This window comes from Pelodiscus sinensis, chromosome 15, assembly GCF_049634645.1.
Source record: "Pelodiscus sinensis isolate JC-2024 chromosome 15, ASM4963464v1, whole genome shotgun sequence".
NCBI classification, from domain to species: domain Eukaryota; kingdom Metazoa; phylum Chordata; order Testudines; family Trionychidae; genus Pelodiscus; species Pelodiscus sinensis.
The window spans coordinates 34,537,970-34,563,214 of record NC_134725.1 but is presented as its reverse complement, the minus strand read 5'-3'; the positions used below and the strand labels follow the sequence as shown (position 1 = coordinate 34,563,214).

The following is a 25,245-nucleotide window of genomic DNA, read 5'->3' as shown; positions in this document are numbered from 1 at the left end:
CACCCCCAGAATCCCCTGGCACCTGCACCTTCTCTTACCCCTGCACCCTCCTGGTGCCTTCCCCTTCCCTCACTCCCCCTGCCCCCTTTGCCCTCTCTTTCCCTGATGCCCACCCCCTCACCAACCTCTGCCCCTGTTCCCCTCATGCCCCTGTGCCCTCACACATGATTTGCTCCCTCCCTGCCCACCCCTTCTTTCAAGCCTTCTCCCAGCACCTCCCCCTCCCCCCTCTAGCCCCCAATGCCCTTCCCCTCTCCTCTCTCAGCATCATCATTTCCCCCCTCCCTCTCACACCTCCCTCCTGCCCTTTTCCTCATTGTCTCCACTTGGCCCCTTGACATTTGTCTCTCCTCCACACTGTCCCTTGGTGCCTTCCCCTTTCTTCTCCTGACCTGCCCCCCTCCCCTCAGCACAAGCCCCTTCCTCTCCCATCACTTCCCCCTATTTTTCATCCCCACCTTCTGCTTTCCAGTTTGAATCTGTGATCGGGCCCGGGCCCGGCCCCAACTGCTTCCGTGACCCCAGACCACGTGCTGGGCCTGGAGCTGGGCCGCGCGGTTTTAAAATTTAAAGTCCTAGGCCATGATGTCACGGCACGCTGGGCATCTCCCCTCTCAGCTGTTGCACGAGCGTTTTAACACACCACGCATGTGCTCCCTTGGATGTCTTGCGAACCTGGCCTCTCCCCTCTCAGCTGTTGCATGCAGGGGGCGCGTGAGACGACTGGAGGGAGTGCATGCTGCTGTGCAACAGCTGAGAGGAGAGACACTGGTTTGCAAGACATCCAAGGGAGCACGGCGAACACACCACGCAACAGCTGAGGGGGAGATCCCCGGTTCGCAAGACATCTGAGGGAGCGCATGCGCGGCGTGTTCACATGTCTTGCGAACCAGCATCTCCCCTCTTAGCTGTTGCACAGCAGCATGCGCTCCCTCCAATAGTCTCATGCACCCCTGGGGTGCACACCCCACTTTGGAGACCACTGTTTTAAAACACCGGCGCACATAAATGCCCTGGCAGGCGCCATAGCACCCGTGGGCACCGCACTGGGGACCTCTGGTCTATGAAAAAAACAGTCTTCATTAATTTCCTTACGCAACCACCATTTCTGCCAAATCCAGAGACGCCCTTGTTGTTTATTTTGAAACACAACCGGGTGGTTTTCCTTATAGAAATAAAAGACCAGAAGATTCTGTCAAATTATGCATACTTAAAATGCCTGTAACTGAAGAATCGCTTTATCAAAGGAAATCCCATTTACTTTGTCTTGAAGAATTATTCGAACCATCAGCTAAATGTCAGGCAGAGCGACTAAGGTACACACGTTGATGGGGGGAGAAAGCCTTCTGTTTGCTTTTAAATGTGTTGAGCTAGTTTCTCACTCCAGCAAAAACAGCTGTATAAAGAATCACTCCAAATTCCCCTTTCTCAGCAAGAACCAAGAGGAAAGGCTCATTCTGATAATAATTATAGCAAGGAAAAAAAGAAAGCACGCTCAAGTGGGGATCAAAGCTTCTGCACTCACCTTTCTCCTTTGTGACTGTGAGCCAATGCACAATCCTGATGTCAGATCACTCTCAAAATCTTTGCACTATGCTAATGCAGCTGGTCAGTGCAACGCAAAGAAAGCACCTGCCCAAGCGGGCTCATCCTTGATTTACCCATATGGGAAAGGAGAGTCAGACCTAACGTACCAAACTGTGGCCAAGAATCTCCCACAGAAATTTAGTTTTGTCTGGTCTGAAACCTCCTGGTTGGAACCCCTGATAAAAATGAGTGAGAGGAACCCATTAACGCCAGGTCTCATGATGGAAATCCCATTGTCCCCTCAAAATTTCCAAAAGGGGAACAATGTACCAAGGGACCTGGGAGATTCTCCAGCACTGACTATTTTTCAGTTGTGGGCTGGGGTCTCTGGCCCATGTTACCCAGCACGTCAGACTAACTGATCACATCAGGCCCATCCAAGCAGCCAAAATTCATCAATTCCTAGGTCTGATTTGGAAATCTTGGCCCTACTTTCCAGAGCTTGCTGGTACTCACAGCTCCAGCTGAGAAGCCCAACATGTCCCTTATGTGAGGCCCCAAAACAGAAGCCCCCGACTGCCATGAAAATAACACACTTTTACCCATGGGCTGTGGGTGAAGTGCTTTGGAGAGACCCTGTCCCTTTTGCCCAAGGCCCTGCCCCCACAAGCTAGAGACCAGAAGCGCCTCCCCCCCAAAGGAAAAGCCCCTGGAGGAGCCCTGGCATGCCTACCCCAGCCACATTGGGCTATGCCATCAGCACCAGACCGAATTGCTCCCCTGGCTCCTGAGCACCACGTCAGCTCCACTGCCTGGTTGACCCAGTGGCCTCCCTGAGCACTGGGCTAGCCCTAGGGCCACCGGCCAGGCCAGGCCAAACTCCTAGACTCTTCAAATACCAGGCCAGCCCCAGCACTGCCAGAGTCAGGCTGGGTCAAGCCAATAGTCTCCTCAAGCATAGGGTTGCCAGATGGTGTCAACAAAAATACCGGACACACTTGGCATTCCGTCACAATCTACATTCCATCTTAGTTAGAAAAGACCCGACATTTCTATTTTCGCAATATGTTTCCTGAACAGAAAGCTCAAATACTGGACTGTCTGGTTCAAAACTGGACTCCTGGCCACCCTACTCAAGCACCAGCTTCTCCCTCCCTGAAGGCCTCATCCCCACGCTGAGCCACTGGCCCAGCTGGAGTCCAATGGCTCTCTGTGGCACTCCCCCCTCCCCAGGAGAAGGGACGCAGTGAGCTGTGGCGACCTTCTGAGGTAGAGGTGGCAGTGGGGGTCTTGGGGAAGAGAGGGAATGGCAGTCCAGTTGTCTGGAGGCAAGTCGATGGCAGCAAGAGGGAAGGCACTAGGGTTGCCAGATGGTTTAACTAAAAATACCGAATACCCCCTGCCCCCCAAACAAATAACGGAGAAAAAATTCTGTTGAGAAAAAAAAGGACCCCGAGAGTTATTAAGCAAAAAAACATTAAAAAATAAAAAAATAAAAAATAAAACAGCATGGCCCCTTTAAGAACAGCATTTGAAGCTTTTTGCCAGCGGCCATCTTGTTTTTCTGTTTGAGCCAGAAGACAGCTTCCCTGCACAACCGGGGAAACGGGGGTCTGGGGCTTGAGGAGGAGAGGGGGCGGGGCCCAGTAGCTGAGTGTGTGTAGAGTTGCCAGGTATCTAGTATTTTCGCCTCCTGTCAGGGAAAAAAAATCAGAAAATATCAGTTGTTTTAGGTGTCTGGTATTTTCTGAATTTTTTTACTGGACAGGAGGCAAAAATACCGGACGGTCTGGGTCAATACCGGACACCTAGAAACCCTAGAAGGCACTGTCTTCCCTGGCCTATTATACCCACCTCCCATGCCTTTAACCGCTCTGTGACTCAGTTTCCTTATGTTACATGAAAATAGCTATACTGGCTAATAATGTGATGACAGCAGAGTGCAAGGAGGCTAAATTCCTTGACTGAGCTTCCCATCATGCTTTCTTTTTGATAGGAATGTGGGAGACACCTCAGGGAATGCCCCTCATGATGATAGTGTGGAAGGAGTTTCTGGAGGTGACTGGCTGGCTGGCTGAGATCCTGTGCTGATGAAGACTGTAATACTGCTTAGGTTTTGTTGTATCAGTAATGACATCTTGGGTGTCCTGAGCCTTGGATAGGCATCTTTGTCATTTTTAAACATCTAACTAAATAACTACAAATAAGGTTTATAAAGCACGTTGATATCCTTGGACTGAAGGCAACTACAGAAGAGCATCACATTGCTGTGTATGAGCCCTGAATACATCTGATTCATCGGTATAAATGATGGATTATCCCTGGACAAAGAAACTACAGTAAAAAATAAACTTAAAAATCAACAAATGGTCTGGTAAAAGTAGCACTTTATAGACTAACAAAACAAGCTCCGGTCATCTGAAGAAGTGGGCTGTGCCCCCAAAAGCTCATGATACCATCTACATGTTTTGTTAGTCTAATAAAGTGCTACCAGACCATTTGTTGTTTTTTAAGTTTATCCTGTACAGACTAACTCGGCTACCCCTGAAGATACAGTAAAGAAACAAGGGGAGACTTTACTAAAGATTCCTGCTTAGCCGCGGCCCAGGAGGAATTATCCCTTGCATCTTACCCTGGCAAATGTCGGAGGAAACTGACACTCCATGAAATCAGAGGACCATAAATTTAGCACCAATAAAAGGAAGCCATGCCTTCCTGTAGCATAGAGGCCACCTGTGGAATTCACAGCTATAAAGGGTCATCATCTGAAGACACATAGCATGGCTGATTTTAAAAAAGGATAATTTTATAGCCATTAATAACATTTGCAGCTACGCACGTTAAGATAACGATATAGGTAATTAAACCTGATGCTCCGGGGCCTAAGATGATAGACTGCTGGGTTGTGAAGGATTTCTCACCTCACGCCCACTGTTCATACTGGTTTGGTGTATTGTCAAGAGAGTCTCTTCTTGCCTCGTGCTGTAAGCACCAGGGAACATTCAATGCCGAATAAAAAGCTAGACAGATCCTTGATCCAATCTGTGGTGGCAAATTCCTCTGACTCTTCTTAACAAGAAATAATGTAATAGCAAAAAATGTATGCCTTTATATTGTGTAATAAAACTGCGATGGAGATTTGCCTGTATCAGCATTTCCATCTAGCTTCTTTCAGCAAGCATGCCTTTGCTGAAATAAAAATGACATATTTTCTAAACATTTCCTCTTCAGTTGTGAGCTGTTCGCATTTTGATTATATATTTCTGGACCTGGCAATACCAAAGAATACAGTTGAGCTTAAAAACAACGTACCACCATCGCCTCCCTGCTAGCGAGAAGTGAGGTTTTTAGGTCATCTGTGGGCTCAACAGCGGGTTCGCATGTAGGCAGCAGAGGCAATAAAATCAACTTGCCTCAGATCTAAATTTTAAATTCAGGTGTGAAACTGAATCTATTCTTTAATTTGGCGAACACCTCCTAACGGTCCAGCCAGCTCTCAGATGCCCTGCATTTCAAGGGACGTAATGTCACCATAGTCCCAGTGTGCCGTTCAGTCAACCCATTTCGCACATCTTGCACGTCAAGTCAGTTGGCTGCCCAGTGAAATTAATGGCAAACTTCCCACTGACCTAGGTGAGGCAGGGTTGGACCTTTTTATTGTTGGGAACAATTTACATTGGAAATGAGGAAGCATGAGGCTGGGCTCTTAGGAAAAGCCATTCCCACTAAAAGGAACAGAACTCAGGATATGGGAAGAATATTTCAGTGTGTCTCTTGTCTTAGGTGTGTGGCACATTAATCCTCTTCCCCCCTGCCTTCTGTCCCAGTCTCTGGCATGTGAAGAGTTCTGCTACTGAGTATGGACCAGATCCTGCAAACACCTCCACAGGTGTGTAATTCTACTAATGAGTGAGACAACCCATGCTGGCAAAATAAGCAGCATGCATCAGTGTTTGCAGGACCAGCCCCATGAAAACAAAGCACGGATTAAAATGATATTGGCTTTGCATGGCAATTGCTAACCTCTTTGTGCCCATGATGTTTAATTAAATGACTAATTCACTTCAATTTCATTAATGTCTAGCCTTACAAACCAACTAATCTTCTTTTTAAAAAAAATACTTGGATGCAAAACCTAGTCTTTTTTAAACATAAAAATTGGCCCGGAATTTTTCTTAAATCACATATGCCAAATACAACCACTAGCTGGTGCTATGGCATATTATTTTAGCATTCATAACTGGGAAAGTCAGCGCAGCCACAAAGAGTTGTTTTTCTGGCTTCCGTAGAAAATATTGGTAATGCTTGCAGGAAACCCAATTCCCTGGTAAAGAAAAGACAAGTTCCCTTTGCACAATCTACTGCAGTGAGACCAACACTCCCGCAGGGGATGTGAGCATGTTTGGGGAAACAAAGTGTTGATAAGGGATGGCCTCACACAGCATGGCTCTGAGCTGAAAGTCTGGAGCTGTCTACAATGGAGAGAGGAGGGGCACAGACCCCGCATGCCTCTGAGTGAAGGATAGCAGTAGATTTCTCATTTTGATTCTGTCAGGGGCATCCTCCATCAGGGCTTTGGGCCCCGATTCTGGAAGTGGCCATGGCCAGGAGCAGAAGCAGGGTCTTGGTTTGGTCCCCTCTCAAGCCTGTGTTCGGGATGATGAAGGGCCATACCTGACTGTTCTTGCAGTACCATAAAAGCAAAGCACTTCCTGCAGACAGAATTTGGCCCCAGGGGCACCGCTGAGAATTGTGCCTGACAAGAGGCTGAATCCAGACTGAACAAGGACCTCCGGAGTGGGCCCCGTAACTTAGACCTTTTAATCTACATTTTGTCAGCAACTGCAAGGTGTGCCCTCTGAGACACTGAAGCCCTTGTGATGGATGGGACCCCTGAAGGGTAAAAGGGCCAGTGCGGGAAGGTGAGCTGAGCAATCCCCTAGCTTTGATGAATACAAGGCCCAAGAGAGGCCAGCATTAACATTCAGCTGATGTTCAGACACTGGCCATTCCCACTGACGCCAACGCAGAGAGAGGCACAGAGCTGAATTTGGCCTGATGTTTCTCATACAACATTTTGGTTCCCACTGCCCTGGATTTTGGGGTTTTATTTTCCACTCGGCTTTGCTGTTCTTACCTGAGTTATTCACTGAATAATTCATTTGCCTTCCTGGGTCCTGAAACATTCCAGCTCCATGTGATACTCATGGAACATTACTCTAGTTAACGTCTAATTACACATTGCATCAAAGTTGCCGTGGAGCCGCGTGAAGCAGCTGCAGAACAGTGACGCATCTCCAGCAAATGACACCGCACACCGCACTTTGGAGGGACTCCCAACGGCTGGATCATTGGGACTGGCAGGAAGGGAGAGCCGCATTCGCTGAGACCCAGTCCAGAGCCTCCTGCTTTTAATTATTCCATGGTCTCCGCGCTTCCCCCCACCCAGGCCTGCACCCATGACTGCTCCCACTGCCAAAACCTCCTTCGTCTCTCCTCCCACCTAGCAGAAGAATTGCTGAATCCCTGGAGCCAGCCCACTCCCTCAGGACTGCTTCCCCTTTGAGCCCAGTCCTGCAGGCCACTGAGGTTAAACCTACTAACTCCCACTGGGGCTTACCACTTAAAGCCCAAACAAAGGTAACCCCTAGCTTGGGCAAACAGTCCCATTGACAGGGAAGTCCTGCCCGAAGACGGACTGTGGGATTGGACCCTCGTTCTTCCTTTCTCCATGCAGCTGACTGTGAGACCTTTCCCCCTGTTGCTGATGGCTGACCCCCTACAGGGCATTTCCCAGTTTCCCAACTGCAGGGTTCTCTCTGGGATGGTCCCACAACTCCTGTCATCTCCAGCAGCTCACTGGCAGAGTCCAATAGCTCCCTTTCAGCTCCCTGCCCCCCTACATGGACAGAAGCCTGTCACACAGCATTGCTGCAGAAAGTTAACAAATCTGGCATTAGTCTGAGTGACACAGCGCTGCTCCCTGCACAGACGGGGTCAGGTGCGTCACATGGAATCCCTTCCAGATCCAGACTCGCCTCTGCTGAGCACACGGCTCTGTAGGGGGGTGAGCAGGGGGAAGTATGTCACTTTCCTTAGCCTCTAGCAGCTCAGTGTATCCTCCCAATGGGAAATACTATTCCTAGTACCTACTCCTAATCACTCAGTGAGGACCGATGGTGATCTCTGGCTCACAAGGTCACCACAAAGTGATAGCAAGACCATGGCAGTTCCCCCACCTGCCCATGTACAGGCAGTAGACTCCTGGCACCCCCAGGGTAAGAGTCAATGGCTGGAGGAACCACAGGGTGGCAGATTCATCGCCCCTGTGTTCTTGGCAGCTCCTGCAGTGGTAGGAGAAGGTAAATCCCCCTGCACAGCAGAACCATAAGAAGCCCCTCAGGACAAGAGGAAGGGGCAGAATTTGGGATTAAGGTCTGAGTCGCGCATAGGCTGACACAATTACAGCGATCAAAGATGTGCAAAATTGACGAGCGTGAGAGTACTTCTGAGCTAAACATTTTTCCAACAGCTTCGCTCCCATTATTTTGAAGGTGAGTACCTATCAGGCCTGGTCTACACCAGGGATCTGCTCTGATCTCAACCATGAGTATAAAGAGGCACAGATGCTAGTTGCACTGACAAAGCATGGCCTTGCTGGAAACCGTTCTCCACGTGGCCAGTGCAAACAGTGGCTGCTCCTGCCTTCATCAAAGTTTCACCAATGCCGCTGGCTGAAATGGAGGCAAATCCTCAACAGAGACAGTACTCCCTAATCTCCCTGAAGCTTCCACTTCTTCAGCCCATGCTTTTACCTGCTTCTCCCCAGCCCTCTGCTAACCACCCCTTTCCTTCCAGCCTGGGTCCATGCCTCGTGGGTGTGCCCAATGCAAGAGAGGAACCAGCCACCCCTGCTAGACCACTCAAAGAGAGGCTTAAATCAAATCCTCCTCAGCAACAATGACAATAATTATGCTTTTAACACATTTTACTACTCCCCCCCCATCACTTCATGCCACATCTGTGTGAACAATATCGAAAAGATTTACGGTCTTCTCTCCTAATTGCAGCCCCACAGCCCCGCTCACTTATCAAAATACTCGCTGAGCAATCAGCCTCCGCCGGGTTGACAGCAGCCATTCAAAACAAAACCGTTGAATCAGGACTTGTGCGCCACTGCGAAAGTATTCGGCACAGAATCTGCCTGTCAAAGCATGTGTCGAGAGGACTAAAATTACAGGCGCGAGGTGGGGTCTGCGAGTGAATAGGTCCTGGAGCTGGAAATGGCTCTGACATTTCGTTCTCGCCATGCAGGGTAAAATGTAATGAGGACAAAAATGTGTCTCCTGAATTCCCCGAAGAAATCATTAAAACATTTTGTTATTCCTAAATGTCTGCCCGATGAATTAGTGCCCCTGCCAGAGCCCTCCTGCACCTTGCTGGCAGCGAGGGCTCTTCATCCTCTAAGCTGTTGACAGCGCCGCTGTTTCCTTGTTACTGGGAGACTCCTTCCTGCCAGATTCTGCGCCGGCGAGCACAAAGCAAAGGGACTTGTGGCAGGACACATGGGACTTTCCATTAGGAGTTACTAGTCAATTCAAAATAGAGGCCAGTCCTTCTTTGCAGGGCAACAAATCCATCCGTGGGATCACAGCCTGATTAAGGTAAGACAGAGTCCATGCTACACAGAGCCTCTAGTTCTTTCCCAGAATGGGGATTAGATCCTCAGAAGCCTGAAGGCTATTTCATCCTCCTAACCACTGCTTCGCTCCATCCACAACAAATTGGGCAGGAGGCTGAGCTGCCTGCTGGTTGGCCAAGAGTGAGGATGCCAGGCCTTGCTCTGCCGCTGGACTTTGCCATGTCGCTTAACTCCGCTGTGCCTCAATTTTCCCATCTATTATATGGAGACAACACAGGCTTCCTAACCAACAGTGAACATTTATCAGTCCAGGCACATAGTCTGCTCAGCCACAGTGATAAGACTGAAAGGAAAAAAAAAACCCACCCCAAATGTTATTTTCCTTTCCCATCAAACACTAATTGCCCTGAGTGAGCCAACAAGCAGGATTTGGTGAGGCTGTGGGAATACTGGTAGGACAGTGCTGTGTGACCCTGTGCTAGAAATCATTGTTATTAGTGAGCATGGAGGGCTGACAGATTACTCTAGGCTAAAGAGGCCAAGTTACTGTATGTTAACCATGGGGTCACTCTCGATTAGCTCCCCTTTCAAAAGAGCTCAGAGGGCATGAACAGTGTAAGGCATAGGGTTAGTTGGATGTCCCTATGCACGCTACATTGCCTTGTCGGGAGCTGTGCTGTAAAGGAGCGCTGTCACCGTGGTTAACTTACCGTCAAACACACAACTGGGGATAGGAGCAGTGTCATTACAAGGGCTGAGCAAATGTATTCCTATTTTAAAGTCAAGAGGCATTTGTCTCAGGCGCCAAATACAAGGATGGCAAAAGATGCTTCTACTTCTCTGTTCCACTTGGATCTCAAAAATAACATGGAAAAAACAAGTCGCCACCATCCCAGCTGTGACACAGGAAGAGCGAACCCTGAGGGAGTGATTCTGGTCAGATTCTGGAGAGATGTATAGCGTGAGAGATAGAGCTGCAGAAAGCCCTGGGCACCAGGACAGGGCAAGGATGCTGTGGCATGCAGCGTTCACAACCATCCATGTTTATATTGGCTGCTCCGGAGCCTCCGTTGGTTCTTAGCATTAATTATGCAGCTAAGTAGCCAAAGCGTTCCTTACCTGGTGCTCCAATTAATTGCTTGTAAACACTGAGGAAAGCCGTCTCAGCCTCCTTGCTTCTTTTACTAAGTGCAATCACCTGAGGGAAAATAAAAATACGAGGTGAGGACATGCAACACCAGGGCTTTAAAGAGAAGAAACGGTTGAGGACTAGGATCTGGTCTCAGCTCAACTGTCCAGGATTACACTCATGGCAGGACTAAGTATTATTTTTCGGTGCCCTATGTTTCATGTTAGTGTTGTAGTTTTACAAATGTTACAAGTGTTCTCAAAATGGTAGTGTTATTACACATTTTACAAGTGTTGCCTTTTGGATAATGCTGTATGCCAGGCCAGAACAACATTTAGCCCGTGGGCCGCATGCGGCCTGCAGTGGCTCACTGTGTGGCCCGTGATGACTACGGGCAACATGGCCTCCCTCTGTGGCTGGGTAGAGGAGCGGAGCACTGCCGGGGAGGGGGAAGTGCAGCAATTCTTGCCACCAGGCTGCCTGCGTGCAGCTCTGGTGCGAAGAGGCAGGGCGCGAGCCAGATGGTGGGACACTGGCAGACGCCAGGATGCTGGCGTGATGTGGCGTCGTGATGTCATGGCTGGCGACCGCTGGATTCAAAAAGGCTCCGGCAACCCTGCAACCTGGAAGGCAGAAGCCAGGTAGGGGAGGGGAGGGGCTTGTGCTGAGGAGAGGGGGGCAGGTCAGGAGAAAGGGGAAGGCACCAAGAGACAGGGTGCAGGAGAGACAAATGCCGGGGGCCAAGTGCAGACACTGAGGAAAAGGGAAGAGGGGAGGTGTCAGTGGGAGGGGGGACAGGGTGATGCTGGGAGAGGAGAGGGTAAGAGCATTGGGAGCCGTGTGTTGTGCAGGCTTGATTTAATTGTAAAATTCTTAATAAATTATCACCCCAGCCCCGAAACCTACCCATGTGGCTAGGGTTGCCAGGTGTCCGGTTTTCTACCAGACAGTCCGGTATTTGTGCTGTCTGGTAAAAAAAATCAGAAAATATCGGACATGTGCAATTTCCGGTATTTTCTGAATTTCTGGCTGGGCAGTGGACAGAAGCCTGGTGGCACCTCCTGTGGTTGCATGCTGAAGCTGGGCGGAGCGGGGTTTTTTTTGTATGCCCGACACGCATGGGTTTTTTTGTTTTTTGTTTTGGCTGGCAACCCTACTTGCGGCCCGCAGCTGTTTTCTTTGGGGTAATATGGCCCTCGCCGCTTTCCAAGTTGTGCAGGCCTGTTGTATACAGTTAATTATTATTATCTGGAGTGACTCTAGCTAAGCCACAGACAGATCTTCCTGCCTGGATTGCAGGGGGGTTGCTCCAGAAGGGCACAAATATAACTGAAGTCAGAATCCATGCCCCGCTAGGAAGTGTTAATAATTACCACCTACCTTCTCCTTATACTGCTGGAGCTGTGCAACTCCCTTCACTGTAAAGCTGCCGGGTCTGTCCTCTAACGAGTCTAACCACTAAACAAGACTGTAACACTTAACAGCCTTTTGACCCTTTGTTTTATTGCTTGGTTCCACTTCTGATCATAAGTTCTGATTGCTGGGTTGTTTTTTTCTGGCTTACTCTAGGAATTATTTGTACCAGAGGTTCCCAACGACTTTAAGACCATAACAACAGAGTAACGCAGAGTAGGAGCACCTTTAGGGCATGCTGCAGGAGATCAAGTTTTTCTGCTGTAATTGCAATGGCAGGGAATTAGGGTGGGAGAAGAAATGACCAGAGAAGTAACAAGAGAAAAAGATTTCACAAAGTTGACTATGCATCTCGCTGTGCTGGCCTCACTGACCCATGCAGTGCTTAGATTCCACAGAGACATGGAGAGAGAAAACTCTGAATAAGACAAAACATGGTGTATATTTCCTAGGTCCGGTGGGTCAGTTTACAACACACAAACCTGTCCCACCATCTTGCCTGCTTTTCACCTTTCTATGTTTTGCCACCTCCCACTGAGTGGAAACCCTGAAGGCACAGCAACGTTCACATGTATTGCCCCTCTGCCAAATGCTTTGCACGGTGTCATGCTATTAAATGGTCTAGGTGACCTGAGTTGAAAGAGAGACTGGCATATTGACCTGTGAGCAAGGGAAGGGATATTTCCAGGAACGGGCCTCACGGGTGCTTTATAAAATGCTGCGGATAAGGGTTCTATATCAGGATGAATGATAGCATTGCTTGATGTGTGTCTAGCACCTTTCATCGGATGTGTGCAGAACATTTCACTGAACTGCTATTATCCCTGTAATACAGATAGGGAGTCGGGTATGGGTTCTTCCACAGACTTCCCCTGAGACCAGAGGCAAGTCACTTAGCCTTTATGGTCCAGATCCTGGCAGAAATTAATGCTCCATTGAAATCAATGGAAGTTAAAAGCTTAAACACCTCTGAGGATCTGTGCCTTGTCTCTTCAACTGCATAACGGGGGATAATAGCCTTGCCCTGTCCTCCGGGGTGCTATGAGGTTAAAAGCATTTGGGAAGTGCTAGCACCATCTTGAAGGTAGACAGAGGGGACATGAGGTCACACTGGGGGCCTGCACATTTTGAAACAGACTCAATGTCTTCCCCCTGCTTTCACGTCTCTTTTGCATCCATCAGAGCAGCTGACTGACTCAGAAGACGGCTTCACTATGTGTCAGTTCTCTGTACACCACTCCCATCGGGGTCTCTTCTCTCTGGCAGCTACTGGGAATGGAACTTTGGAGCAGTGAGAAAGGACACTCCAGCTACGTCTATACGACCATCCTTTTCATCAAGTGGAAATGCAAATGGAGTGTGTATGTTGTGCTCTCATTTGCATTTCCTCCTCGGATCCCCTTTGTGTAAGAGGTTTTTGTGCAAAAAAGCGCCGTTTAGACGGCTCCTTTTTGTGCAAAAAATCCCTTTTGCGCAAGAGCCCTTCTTCCTCATTCTTCCCTGAACATGTTGGCTAATAGCTATTGATGCACTTCATGAACTTATCTAGTTCTTTTTTGAATCCAGTTATAATTTTGGCCTTCACAACATCCCCTGGCAAGGAGTTCAACAGGTTGACAGCATCCTGTCTGAAGTACTTCTGCCTGTTTGTTTTACACCTGCTGCCTATTCATTTCATTGGCTGATTCCTGGCTCTCGTCTTCTGAAAGATACAAGCTCTCACTGGGACCTATCAGGCTCCCCACATGGGCACCCTCGCTGCAGAGGCAACAACACAAAGAACCCAACTTAGAAGAACCTGGTAAGGTGCCAATACTGAGCGCCTTCTAGCAAAGCCAACCTGTCAGTGCGTTCCTCTACAGCAGGGAGTGGGCAAAAGCCTCTTAGCCAGCCGGGTCTGGTGCCACCCCCAGCTCATTGCCTGGGAACAGGAGAGGAACGTAAGCCCTTCTAACTGCTTCTGTTTAAAGTGCTCCCGTCTTCCCCAGCCTTGGGCAGCAGGGGAAGGGAAGACTCAAGCCCCTTAAATGGAAACAGCTGCAAGGGCTGGAGTCTCTGGCTCCCTAGCAATGCGCCAGCGGAGCAGGAGCTGCGAGCCCTCTCAGCTGGGTCTATTCTCCTGTTCCCCCAGGCTGCTAGGCAAGCATTGCTTGACAGTGGTGGGGAAGGCAACAAGCCTTTTCAATAGAAGCACTTAAAAGGGCTTGAATTGCTGACTCCCTCCCAACTGCATTAGAGGCCAGTGGAGCTGAAAGCCCTTTTAAGTGTTTCTATTTAAAGGGCTGGCACCTTCCCAGTGCCTGTCAGGCAACCCTAGTGGCTTGGGGAACACAAGAGCCCTTTAGAGGAACAGCTGAAAGGGCTCGCAGCTCCCCACACCTCTAGCGCATTGCCAGGGATGCAGGATCCCTCAGATAAACCAATAACCAACCTATTTCATTATAACTGGTTTTGATTAAAATATCTAGATGCCATTTTTATAGTCAAGGGGGGGAATCTTTTGTAACCCATAAACCCTAACTGAATATACTTAGTGTGGGGGGAAGAAAAACAGGGACTTGGATACTATTTCATGGAATCATAGGGCTGGAAGGGGCCTCAAAGTCATTTAGTTTAGTCCCCTACACTCATGGCAGGACTAAGTACTAATTTTCAGTGCCCTATGATTAGTGTTAGTGTTGTAGTTATTACAAATGTTACAAGTGTTCTCATAATGTTAGTAATAGAAATATAGCCGTGTTAGTCTGGTCTTGCTGAAACAAAAGACAAGACTATGCAGCACTTTAAAGACTAACAAGATGGTTTATTAGGTGATGAGCTTTTGTGGGCCAGACCCACTTTTAGTAACACTAAAATGTTACTACACATTTTACAAGTATTACTTTCTATGATAATCTTTGGATAATGTTGTATGCAGTTAATGATTATTATATTTGAATTACTTTGTTGTGTAAAAAACATATTGGCATCTTTTTACAGCATGACCCTGTCCCTTACACCCAAGGCTCCCACCCCTTCCGGGATGGCCCACGGACACTTCTGAACTTTGTAAAGTGGCTCCCTTTCAAAAATTATTGTCTACCCCTGGCTAACAGGGAACACTGCTTCCATTCCAGACATTATGCACCATCATTAGAGCCAGGAGCTAGACTTGCACACACTGGCCAGAAACCCAAGAGAGGGCTCAGGTAAGCCAAACTTATTGAACAGTTAAGGCACCACACTGCACTGGAATTTGAGAGACCAGTACACAGCTCTGCCACAGGTTCACTGTGTGATCTTGGTCAAGTCACTTCTTTCTGTACAAGACAGGGACAATCATAACCATGCTACTGTTGTTTTTTCAGTCTACTTAGACTTCAGGCAGAGGCAGGGCCATGTCTGACTATTAGTTTGTACAGTGCCAAGGGCAACACTGCCCAAATGAGATCACAGCTCCAAGCACTACTGTACCATGAATATCATAATGACCACAACAGCATAAGCTGGCAGAGAAATTTCAGGAGGTTGGAACAAGTCTGGCAGTTGTTCTGCAGCCTCTGTCCCATTTCCTCCCCATACTTCTCTGCTGCCCCCTCAGTGGCAGGAGGTCCCAAGTGCCCGAAGGGCAGCAAGGAGGGAGGAGGCTGTGGAACTGGAATAAAGTAATGAGTTTATGCTGGGTGCAGGATCCACACCCCACGTCCTTTGCCTGCAGCTAAATTTCTAACACTACAGTAATGTCACGCCAAGATAAATCATTGATGCGCTTTGAGTAAATGAAAATTATAATTTAATGCTGCAGCTTAAATAAGAAATAAGAATTTCATCTTTTATTTCAACAGCTGGCTGCTGAACTGGGTCCACCAATGCACATACTGAAAAGCCTGGGCCACACTGACATCTGCAGGTCAGGATGGGATTGCAGAGAACCCAGCTCTCTGGGCCTTTGCTCCTAGTCCTCACAAACCAAGGGGGCCACCCCCATCTGCCTTGGCCCCATCTGGCAAGAGGCTATGGCCAGAAGTAACTAAGATCTGCTGCCTTGCCTGGCTAATAACAGACCAATATATTAGTCTGCCACAATGTCCCCATGTAACATTGATGAGCATGAATCTTTCAGGTCAGTTAATTTTTCATCATTTGCCTACACTATCCTTCTGGGTTTTTCCACCTACCCCCACCTCGCTGCAGAGCTCTTTGTTCACTAAGGTCCTGACTCTTTACAGGTTTTTAGGTATCTCACTTCCATCAAAATCAGTAGGAAGTAAGCACCTAAACAGCCAGAGGATTTGGGTCAAAGTGACTTTGTTCAGAACTTTCACGTTCTCCCCAATGGATTTTCCAGTGAGACCTCCAGTGCCTTGCCTTGCTTTAGCTGATGCAAGAGCATAATCTGTCACCTTCTAGCACTTGGATAGAGGCAGAAAAATAGGTTAAAATTACGGAACCTGGAAAGGCAAATAGCCTCTTCCGTAGAGGATCTCTGTGCTACCAGATGGCTTTCGCGCAAGCCACAGACATGGAACCAAGAAGGGTTTTGGCACAAGGGCCAAGAACTGCACTGGTCTCTGACAACTGTAGGGAGGATGTGTGCGTCAGCACTGCTTGGAATTGCATAATCAACAAACACCTGACTCGCTAGGACTGTCTCTGATGCTGCCAGGAGTAGCATCTAAGCAGACAGCTGAGGTGGGGGGCAGATCAGGCCGTAAATTTGTAACCAAAGTTAGGGGAAAAGGCTGAAACCACAGTGATGAGTGAGACGGGGCTGGTCTCTGGCTGGCCACATACACCACCTCAGGGTACTGAAGGTCCAGCTCATTGCAGCCTGCCTGGTTTAATGAGAGAAGAATGAGGCTGGGAGTCTGGAATCAGAGGGTTCTCATTCTCTCTCTGCCACTGACTGGCTGGCAAGGTCCTGGGTCAGTTACATGGACCGAGTATGTCAGATTAAAGTGGCAGTTAGGCGAGTAAATGGAAGTGTACCAGGGTATTTAGACCTTCTGATAACAACAGAACACACTGATTTATCTGTAGCAGAGAGGGTTTTCTAGGGTGCTCGTTGCTGGAGTACCTGAGAGCTGCAATGATTTTAATGTATTTACATAAGAGCGGCCATACGGGTTCAGACCAAAGTTCCATCTAGCCCAGTGTCCTGTCTGCCAGCAGTGGCCAAGGCCTGGTGCCCCAGGGGGAATGAACAGAACAGGGAATCATCAATTGATCCATCTCCTGCCTCTCATTCTCAGCTTCCGGCAGAGGCTAGGGACACCATTCCTTTCCATCCTGGCTAATAGCCATTGATGAACCTATCCTCCATGAATGTATCTACTTCTTTTTTGAACCCTTGTTGTCTTGGCCTTTACAACATCCTCTGGCAAGGAGTTCCACAAGTGGAGTATGCACTGTGTGAAGAAAAACTTCCTTTGGTTTGTTTTAAAACTGCTACATATTTAATTTCATTTGGTGACCCCCTACTTCTTGTGTTATGAGGAGAAAATAACACTATCTTATTTACTTTCTTCAATTATCCTGGAGTAGAAAGTATTATTACTCCCATTTCACTGATGGGGAAGACTGAGGCATGGAGAAGTTAGGTTCTCAGCCTCATCAGATCCATGAAGGGATTTAGAATCCTTGCTTCCTGGCAGATAGGAGCCTAATCTCCTTTGTAGTTCTGGGCCTTAAGCCCATTCTAAAGTGCTTTGCTGAACTGGGCCTCAATGACTTGCCAAAGTCCTCCAGGAAGCCTGCACTAAATCTTGGAACAGGTGCAGGATCTCCCAAGTTTCAGCTCAATGTCTAACCATGGATTTTGTTGTCTGACTTTAGATAGCCACATTAGAAAACAAAACAAAGAGCTACTTATTTGTCTTAATAGTTGCCTTCTACCCAAAAAACGGCAGTGATCTTGTACAGACTCGGCTTTCCCTTGATATATTTTTTACCCACTGCCTTTTCTTGTTCCCCCTCCTCCCAATTTTCCCTTCTTCCACCCCATCTCCTGTCTCCCCTATTTATTTTGGTCCTAGATATCCAACACTCTGGTCTTCTGAAGAAGTGGGCTGTGTCCACGAAAGCTCATGATACCATCTACATGTTTTGTTAGTCTATAAAGTGCTACCAAACTATTGGTTGTTTTTTCAGTTTACTCCAGAAAGAGAGCAATATCCATACTTGAAGCTAAAACTGAACGGGTCCCATCTGGTGGAGCAGAAGTGCTGTGAGCAATGGTGTACTCATCAGTTACACTGACCACAAGCTACAGATGTGATAATTATCAGATTAAGTCCTTACTTCCAGCGACTGCACAATGGCCGCTCCGCAAGCTCACCAGTCTATAGGGGCGAGAGGGTTGGATTTTTTTCCCCCCATTGCTAGAAAAGCTTCCAGCCTCTACACTAGAGTGAATTTAAATTGCTTGTCATTCAAAACAAAAGCAAACCATTCATTTGTAACTCACCAGCCACCTGAGCAAACTGCCTCTCACTGGAGCATAAAGATAATTTCTCTATTGTTAAAACTGCATAAGTCGTAGCGTTTTTTTAGCATCTAATACACAAGTCCAGTTTCTTATTTTAGTGCTTCCGGCATCTATGAAATTTGGGGGCTTTCTCTTTAGCATTTTACAAAGAAATCCAGCTTCAGGGTATTTAGAAGCGAAAACCACAAACATTGCAGCAATGGGTCAGTAACACAAGTGGAAAACTATCACAGGCATGTGTACATTCAAAGTTCTGTTCTCTGCATTGCCCAGCTGCGGATCACCTCCAGATGATTTTCAAAGCCCTGATATCAGCCTCTTTCTTACAGCAGGAGTGGCTACTTCAATGCTTCTGCACTAGAATATCCCTCCGGTGGTGATCTACCAAGTCTTTCTCATCTCTAATCTGCACAATCCAGTGAACTGTAGCAAAATGCAGGACAATGTAGCACTTTAAAGACTAACAAGATGGTTTATTAGATGATGAGCTTGAACTGTAGTAATCCTACAATTAGGCTTTATCTGCATGTCTAAAATGAAAGCGCGGGCGGCAACACTTTAAACAGAAAGTGTGGCTGCAGCAGGAACAGTGGGAGGGAGCTCTTTCAGCCCTCTAGGTAAACCCCTTCCAGGAGGGGAGTAGCTAACAGCACCAGGAGCACAACTCTTGAGTCCCAGCACTGTAACCCAGTTTACACAGGCGATTTATGGTGCTGTAATTTGCTGCGCTGGAGGGAGGGTGTTTTTTCACATCCCTGAGCCAGAAAGTTGAAGCACAGTAAAGGGGCAATGTAGACTTAGCTTTAGCCACCTAAATACATACTGAGGGCTGGATTGGCATCCACTGAAATCAATGGAAAGACTTCCATTAATTTTGGAGGGCGTAGTTGGGCCCCTGAGCTATGCACTAGACACGGCTTAGCTATCAAAGGTGCTGAGCACTTGCAGCTGAAGTGGAAAACAGGTCACTTATCCTGCTGTGTCAACATGTCCCCCGATAGGGGGCAGTTGCTCCAGGACCCTGTGATTGAAAGGGTTCTGGATCATTCAACCTTCAGGAGGGCACCAGGCTCTGACTGAGGGCACTAAGGACTGGCAGGGGAGGGGGGTAGTGGTGGTGGGCTGGCTAGCCCCTGGCTCCGCCCCTTCCACCTGTTGCCCCACCCATTCTGGGAATTCTGAGCTGGGCCTCACCATCACCTCACCCGGGGAGGCTGTCGGTGTCCCTGTGTGTCCATGAACATAGGTGTATAAGCTTGGAACACCTGCATTTCAGCCTCATGGCCCATGTCAGTGACATGTACCTTTCAATTTCAAATAGGTAGGGGGATCTTATTGGAGAGAAAACAATCACCTGCGTTAACTTTTATTGGAAATGTTCAGGCAGCCCCATTTCAGAGGCTGTTCTACATACACTATTAAGTGCTGACTCTACAATTGTTCAATAAGCACCATAAACATGTCCCTGGGAACAGTGAATTAGAAAAGAGCAGAAATTGTACAGAGTCCCATATTCCCCTTGGGTTTTACGTTTGACAAGAGGGCCCAGGGTGGTCCAATGGGGATGAACTGGGCTTCAAGAGAGCCTATTTTCTGGTCCCAGTTCTGCCACTGACTCACTGAGAAAATCATTTCATTCCTCCCCACCTGCAACACTGGGTTAATGCTGCCCCCCTGGTTATGGAAATCACTTTGAGATCTAGAGCAGTCAAGAGCTCCAGGTGCTTCAATGTCTTTTCCATTTTTGAAGCATTTTGGTCGGTTTCACAAAACTGGTTCTATTCCAATGGAAAAGAGACTAGCATTCATTTCTAGTCAGAACCAAAAAGTATGTGATTCTGTGCAACAGGTTTGTTAAAACCCACTCACAATAGGGGGTTTTACTTTCAGTACTGAACTAGTTTCTTTTTTCTAGGAGAGAACACAATCATTCAGTACACACTCATATACACCTGTGGGTACACACGTATGCATACGCGCACACACACACATAGTTAAAGAGTACAAGAGTAACAAATTTTGTTTTTTTGTTAAGAGGAACTCTGTCTACTTATATAATATTGCCCTCCTCACTATATTTGAGAAACCTCACAGTCACTAATGAATTTTATCCTCGCAAACTCACTGTGAAGGAGGGCAGAATCCTCCGCATTCAAGAGGCCATGCCTTAGGCACTGGGCAAGCAAGGGAAGTGGTGACAATTAGAATTAAGAGAATAAATGGAAATACTCAGGCAAAGCTCTCAAATGCTAAATATTACTACAGCAAGCATTCTGAAGCTTTATACTGCCTTTATTAAAACATAGTAATAAATAACATGGACATGCAGTGCTCCCATAATGCTTTTCATTTTCAAAGCCCTTTAAACTTTCAAATCAATTTATCAATGCATTATCTTAGAAATATACAAAAGATTTTGTGTCCACATGTTAAATAAACTTAACCCTTATGGAAAAGACCTGTAGTAAGAAAGAACTATAGGGCTAGAAAGCTTCCCATATGACTTAATGGAGAATTCTTTCCAGAGTCCAGAATTCCACAGGGCTAGTTCCAATAATCCATACAAAGGACCTCACTGGTTTAAATGTGATGGGTGAAATGCCATCATGGGTTTTGCCATGATTGCAATGGGGCCAGGGTTTCATCCTATAGGTTTTTCAATTGTTTCCATGGAAGCTTGTGCCATTCTATAGACCTCTCTTGGTTCCAGCAATCTTTTCTCAGAAGGCACTAGGAGGTGAAGTTTGCCATGAAGCCAGGGAACCCCCGAGTGCTTGTGTACAAGTGTGAGCAGTTTAATCAGCTGCAGGGGTGATCGCCACACCCATCTGCCCCTTATGCCAGAGTCTCCTCCCAGCACTGCAGCCAGGCTGTGGTGTCAGTTAAGCTGGGAAGACATATGCAAAATAGAACTCACAGGACACTGACTGCAGTGGAGATGATGTGATCAGCAAGGTGTCCAGGCCAATGATGTTAATGAAGCTGCTGGGGGACAAGATGGGGTAAGTTCCCCAGAAGACTGTGTGCCACCCCACCATCATGAGGAGGTCCTTGGAAGCCATGCCATCAGCCCTTGGAATATAAAATGAAGTGCCTTCTCAGCACGTTGGCACAGTTTACATGAGTTCCTGTGACCTCATTAAGAATCTTCTCAGGCTACAAGAAATTGACCTCTGACTGGCTTTGAACCCTGGAAGCAAAATAACAGGGAACCTCCAAAACCCCTCAACAGTCATAGCTCAGATGTGCTTTCTGTGGGACTCCACCTATTCATCATGCTTTAATTTTCTGTACACTACTTAGAGATGTCACCTTAACCTAATCTCAGTCAAACTCAGCATCTGAAATAGCAGCCACAGTTGCCCATTTTACAGCTTGCTACTGGCTTGTAGATGTATGTGAATTCTGTACCCCAGATTCCAGACTATTTGCTTAGACTTTGTTGGGGCAAGGAGTAAATTTCATCCATAGATTTTTTTTTTAAAAGCAGGAGCTGAGAGTATCCCAGTGAAACACACTAGAATGATGTGACAGGTGTGCTCTGACATGCTACTGTAGTTTTACCATCCATGGTATTTTAAGCCAGTAGTTGGCTCTGCTCTTTCAGAGTCCTAGTAAACTTCAGGAAATGTCAGCTAAAAAAAAATTAAATGACCTTTTCCGAATAGAGATAATCCACCTAAATATCAGACAATTGCTTGAGTTTTTAAAGCAGAAAAAAATCTTTTTGGAGACACTCCGAGTGTATCTTTCCTTCCTTTTGGATGGACCGTCAAACTGCTTTGGAAAATACGTTGTTAGGAACTGTTAGTTTTGAAGATCAGCAAAATAAATAAATACACTTGAAAAAGTCTGCTAGGGATGCTGTTGAGTTTTTTTATCCCAATACAGGTTGAACCTCTCTAGTCCAGCACCCTCAGGGCCTGACTGGTGCCAAACCAAGAATTTCCCAAACCATGAAAGGTCAATATGGTCTAGCAGTGTTACCAACATTTCCATTCTTACTAGGTTCTTAGAAGACATTTAGGGGTGAATTAGAGTTAAATAACAGCACAGAACACTGAGAGCCAGGATGGGTGGCTGGAGCCGCAAACTTTATGGGACCATGAGAAACTTGGCCACCCCCATGGGCACATGGCTAAGCACAAATTATGCTGGGCCACGGATGTTGCTGGACCAGAGTGTGCCAGACTAGAGAGGTTCAACCTGTAGTACTTTTTAAAACACATCAGCTTTTAGAAAACTGGCCCTGAATTGTTTTCCTGATTTAAAAAAAAAATCTCAGTCAAAATTTTAGGGTTGACTATGTCCCTGTGACACCAGAAAACCCAGCAAAAGAAGATAGAGCTAATACATCCCAACTCAAAAGTGAAACCAACCTTCAGTGCCCATCATAGTCAATGGCAATCTTTACACTGACTTCACAGCACATTGCATCAGGTTTGGGGCTTCATGGGACCAATTCTTCTAGTTTCTCAATGCAGCACAATATGAAACAATAACACTTCCTGGTCAATAATGAATATTTGGCCCCATTGCTTTGGGATGAGGTGGAAGTTTGGTCACCTGGAGCTTGCACTTGCTCCCAGTTAACTGAAGTTTTGCCATTAATATCAACAGGAGCAAGATCTGACCCTCTGTATATTAGGACTTCATTTTCAAACATTCTCAAAGTGCCTAGGGAGTCAGTGGTAAATTCCCACTGGGCACAAAGCCAGGCCAACACTGAGTACTTATGAACACTCCACCTGTGGCAATGTGCCCAATAGGGAAGAAATTCCCTCTCTGATTTTCCCTGCACAGCGCCACTTCTGTCTGAGAACCCTCCTGGCTTCCCTTAGCTAGAGCCGGGGAGCAAGAGCGTAAGGAATATGTGTTAGTATGATACAAGTCATCAAGTGAGCATGGACACAGAGAAGCTATTTAAATGCCCGATGCAGCTCTGCTGGGCCAGTCATGGGGATTATATATTACACTGGCTGGGATGGAACGTGACGAGCTGGAGGTTGGTATTTTACCTGAGCTCTAAAAAAAAGTTAAATGTCAGACTGTAACTGAAATGGAGCTGCTCGTGACTAATCAACCAACCCCAACTCATCGGATTACCCTTCCTTTTTCAAGGCTGGCCCTCGGGCTGAGTTTTACATAAAGGGTACTAGCCTGCCCAGGACTCCTTTCTTATATGGGTCAATAACATTGGCTGAGCTGCACCAAAGTCTGAATTTCCACAATAGGTCTCTGCACGGAAATCTTTGAAAACATCTGGCTTTTAAATAAGACTCCTCACTGGAACTAGCAAGGAGTTTTGCATAAAACCCAATGGCACAATGTGGCCAGCTGTCCTTCTCCAGGTAAAAGGCAGCAAGAATGTTTGTGTGTATGGGGAGAGAAATATAGTCTAATATAGCACTGATGTACACCTGTGTCACTTCATTTAATCAGTTATGCCTTTCTTACTGCAGGATAGAAATTGGCCCATCAGATCCAATTTCAAATCACCATGTAGTGTGAAAAATATATCACACTATAGAGACATTTTCTACTATGTGACTGGCTGGGTTCGATTTCCTTCCCCAACCTGAATAAAATATTTTGGATTGTGATACCTGCTCAAGTGATCATTTAGATCCAAGATGTAAGGTCTGTCCTAAAGCAAGAAAGAACAGTTTAAAAAAAAAATTGGAAAGCAATACAAATATTCACATGCATTGAAAAACAAGAAAGGTGAGAGAAAGTAGAAGGATTGGGGCTTCAATTAATACTAACATTTGCAGTGAAAGATATCTATTGCTCAAACACTGCTTCAAGATGCTTGGAGCAGGTGAGAAAGGCGAAATTGACAAAAAGCAAACTTGGCCAGTGGATTTTTGCAGCTTGAGTAGAGTGAAAGGCAAAGAGAGAACCAACTGCACAAAAGGGGAAAAGCTACTTAGACTGAACTTTGTGTTAGTTACTCAAGGCAAGGACCCTGTTTTATAAAAGGAGACCATTTTAAATCTAAGACCATCTCTTTAAGATAAGAAGAAAAGGTGGATGCCACAAGGAAGCACATGTGCAACCACATACATACAAGATTGGATGTGGAATTATTTACAAAAGGGCTCTGGACTCATTGGATGGAATTCACCCCTGGGAAGAGGGCACAGAGCCAAGCTAAGGTGCCACGACCTAAGACTTACTGTGAGGGTATAGATGGGATTAGGCTCTCTGCGCAGAGGTGAAATCCACCCAAAGAGCAAATGCTGCAGAATAAAGATCCAATTTCCACCCACACATTTTCCAGAGCTCTCTTCCCTTCACCTGAGTCTCAGTGGTGGCATAGAGGCACTGCCCACAGGAGTATAATCCTATCAGGCCCTCACTCAGATCAAACGCAAACTCCCAGCTCCTTTGTGCGGTGTTTTGTGGACAACCTGTCAGAGTGGCTGGTTTTCCCACCCTCCTGATTGCCATCAGTAATGGGAGAAGAGCTGAAATGCCTCCTGCCAGCCATCGATCACAGAGATGACCATTTGAGATGCTAAACTTACACTTAACTGCTGTTCTCTCTCACCCCTGCAAAATCCACAGATGATCCCAAGCATGGCAAGCACTCAGCTATTACATATCGATGCAACATTTTTTTTTTTTTGTTTCCTTACAGAGTGCACACTGACTCCAGGTGAGAAAATGCAACTGTGCTGGAACAACTTGGATTGATGAATTACATTTATATGCAGGGTCTTTTTCATGGTTGGTGACTTTCCAGCAAAGCAATTATCACTGTAGAATGCATAATAGCCTAATTAATTACTATTGTCATGCTGGCCTCTGTGCCATGATTATACTTTATGAAGCCAACTTTTTAAACATTTGGAAGCAGAAATATTGTTATAATTGATTGGCAAAATGGTTAAACTTTCCTATCTCTGTTGATTTTTCCCAGTATCATAACTTTGTTAACCACCAAAGTTATGACCACCTCCGTCCTCATCGCAGAATGAGCAGGTTGCAAATTGCATTAGGGTGGTTTTATTATTTCGAAAAGGAGATCAAATCTAGGATGAAAGAGAGAGAGGATGTGTTTGT

General features: G+C 46.7%; 1 protein-coding gene across 7 annotated transcripts in view; it reads right to left on the bottom strand.

The window, feature by feature from the left end:
* The window catches only part of CUX2 (cut like homeobox 2), a 281,755-nt gene that overhangs the window by 58,535 nt on the left and 197,975 nt on the right, over window positions 1-25,245 (bottom strand). For all 7 annotated transcript variants that reach the window (XM_075898702.1, XM_075898705.1, XM_075898703.1 and 4 more), the window contains one exon: window positions 10,289-10,367. In XM_075898702.1, coding sequence (XP_075754817.1) covers window positions 10,289-10,367 — 79 coding nt within the window. The remainder of the gene's footprint in view (window positions 1-10,288; window positions 10,368-25,245) is intronic.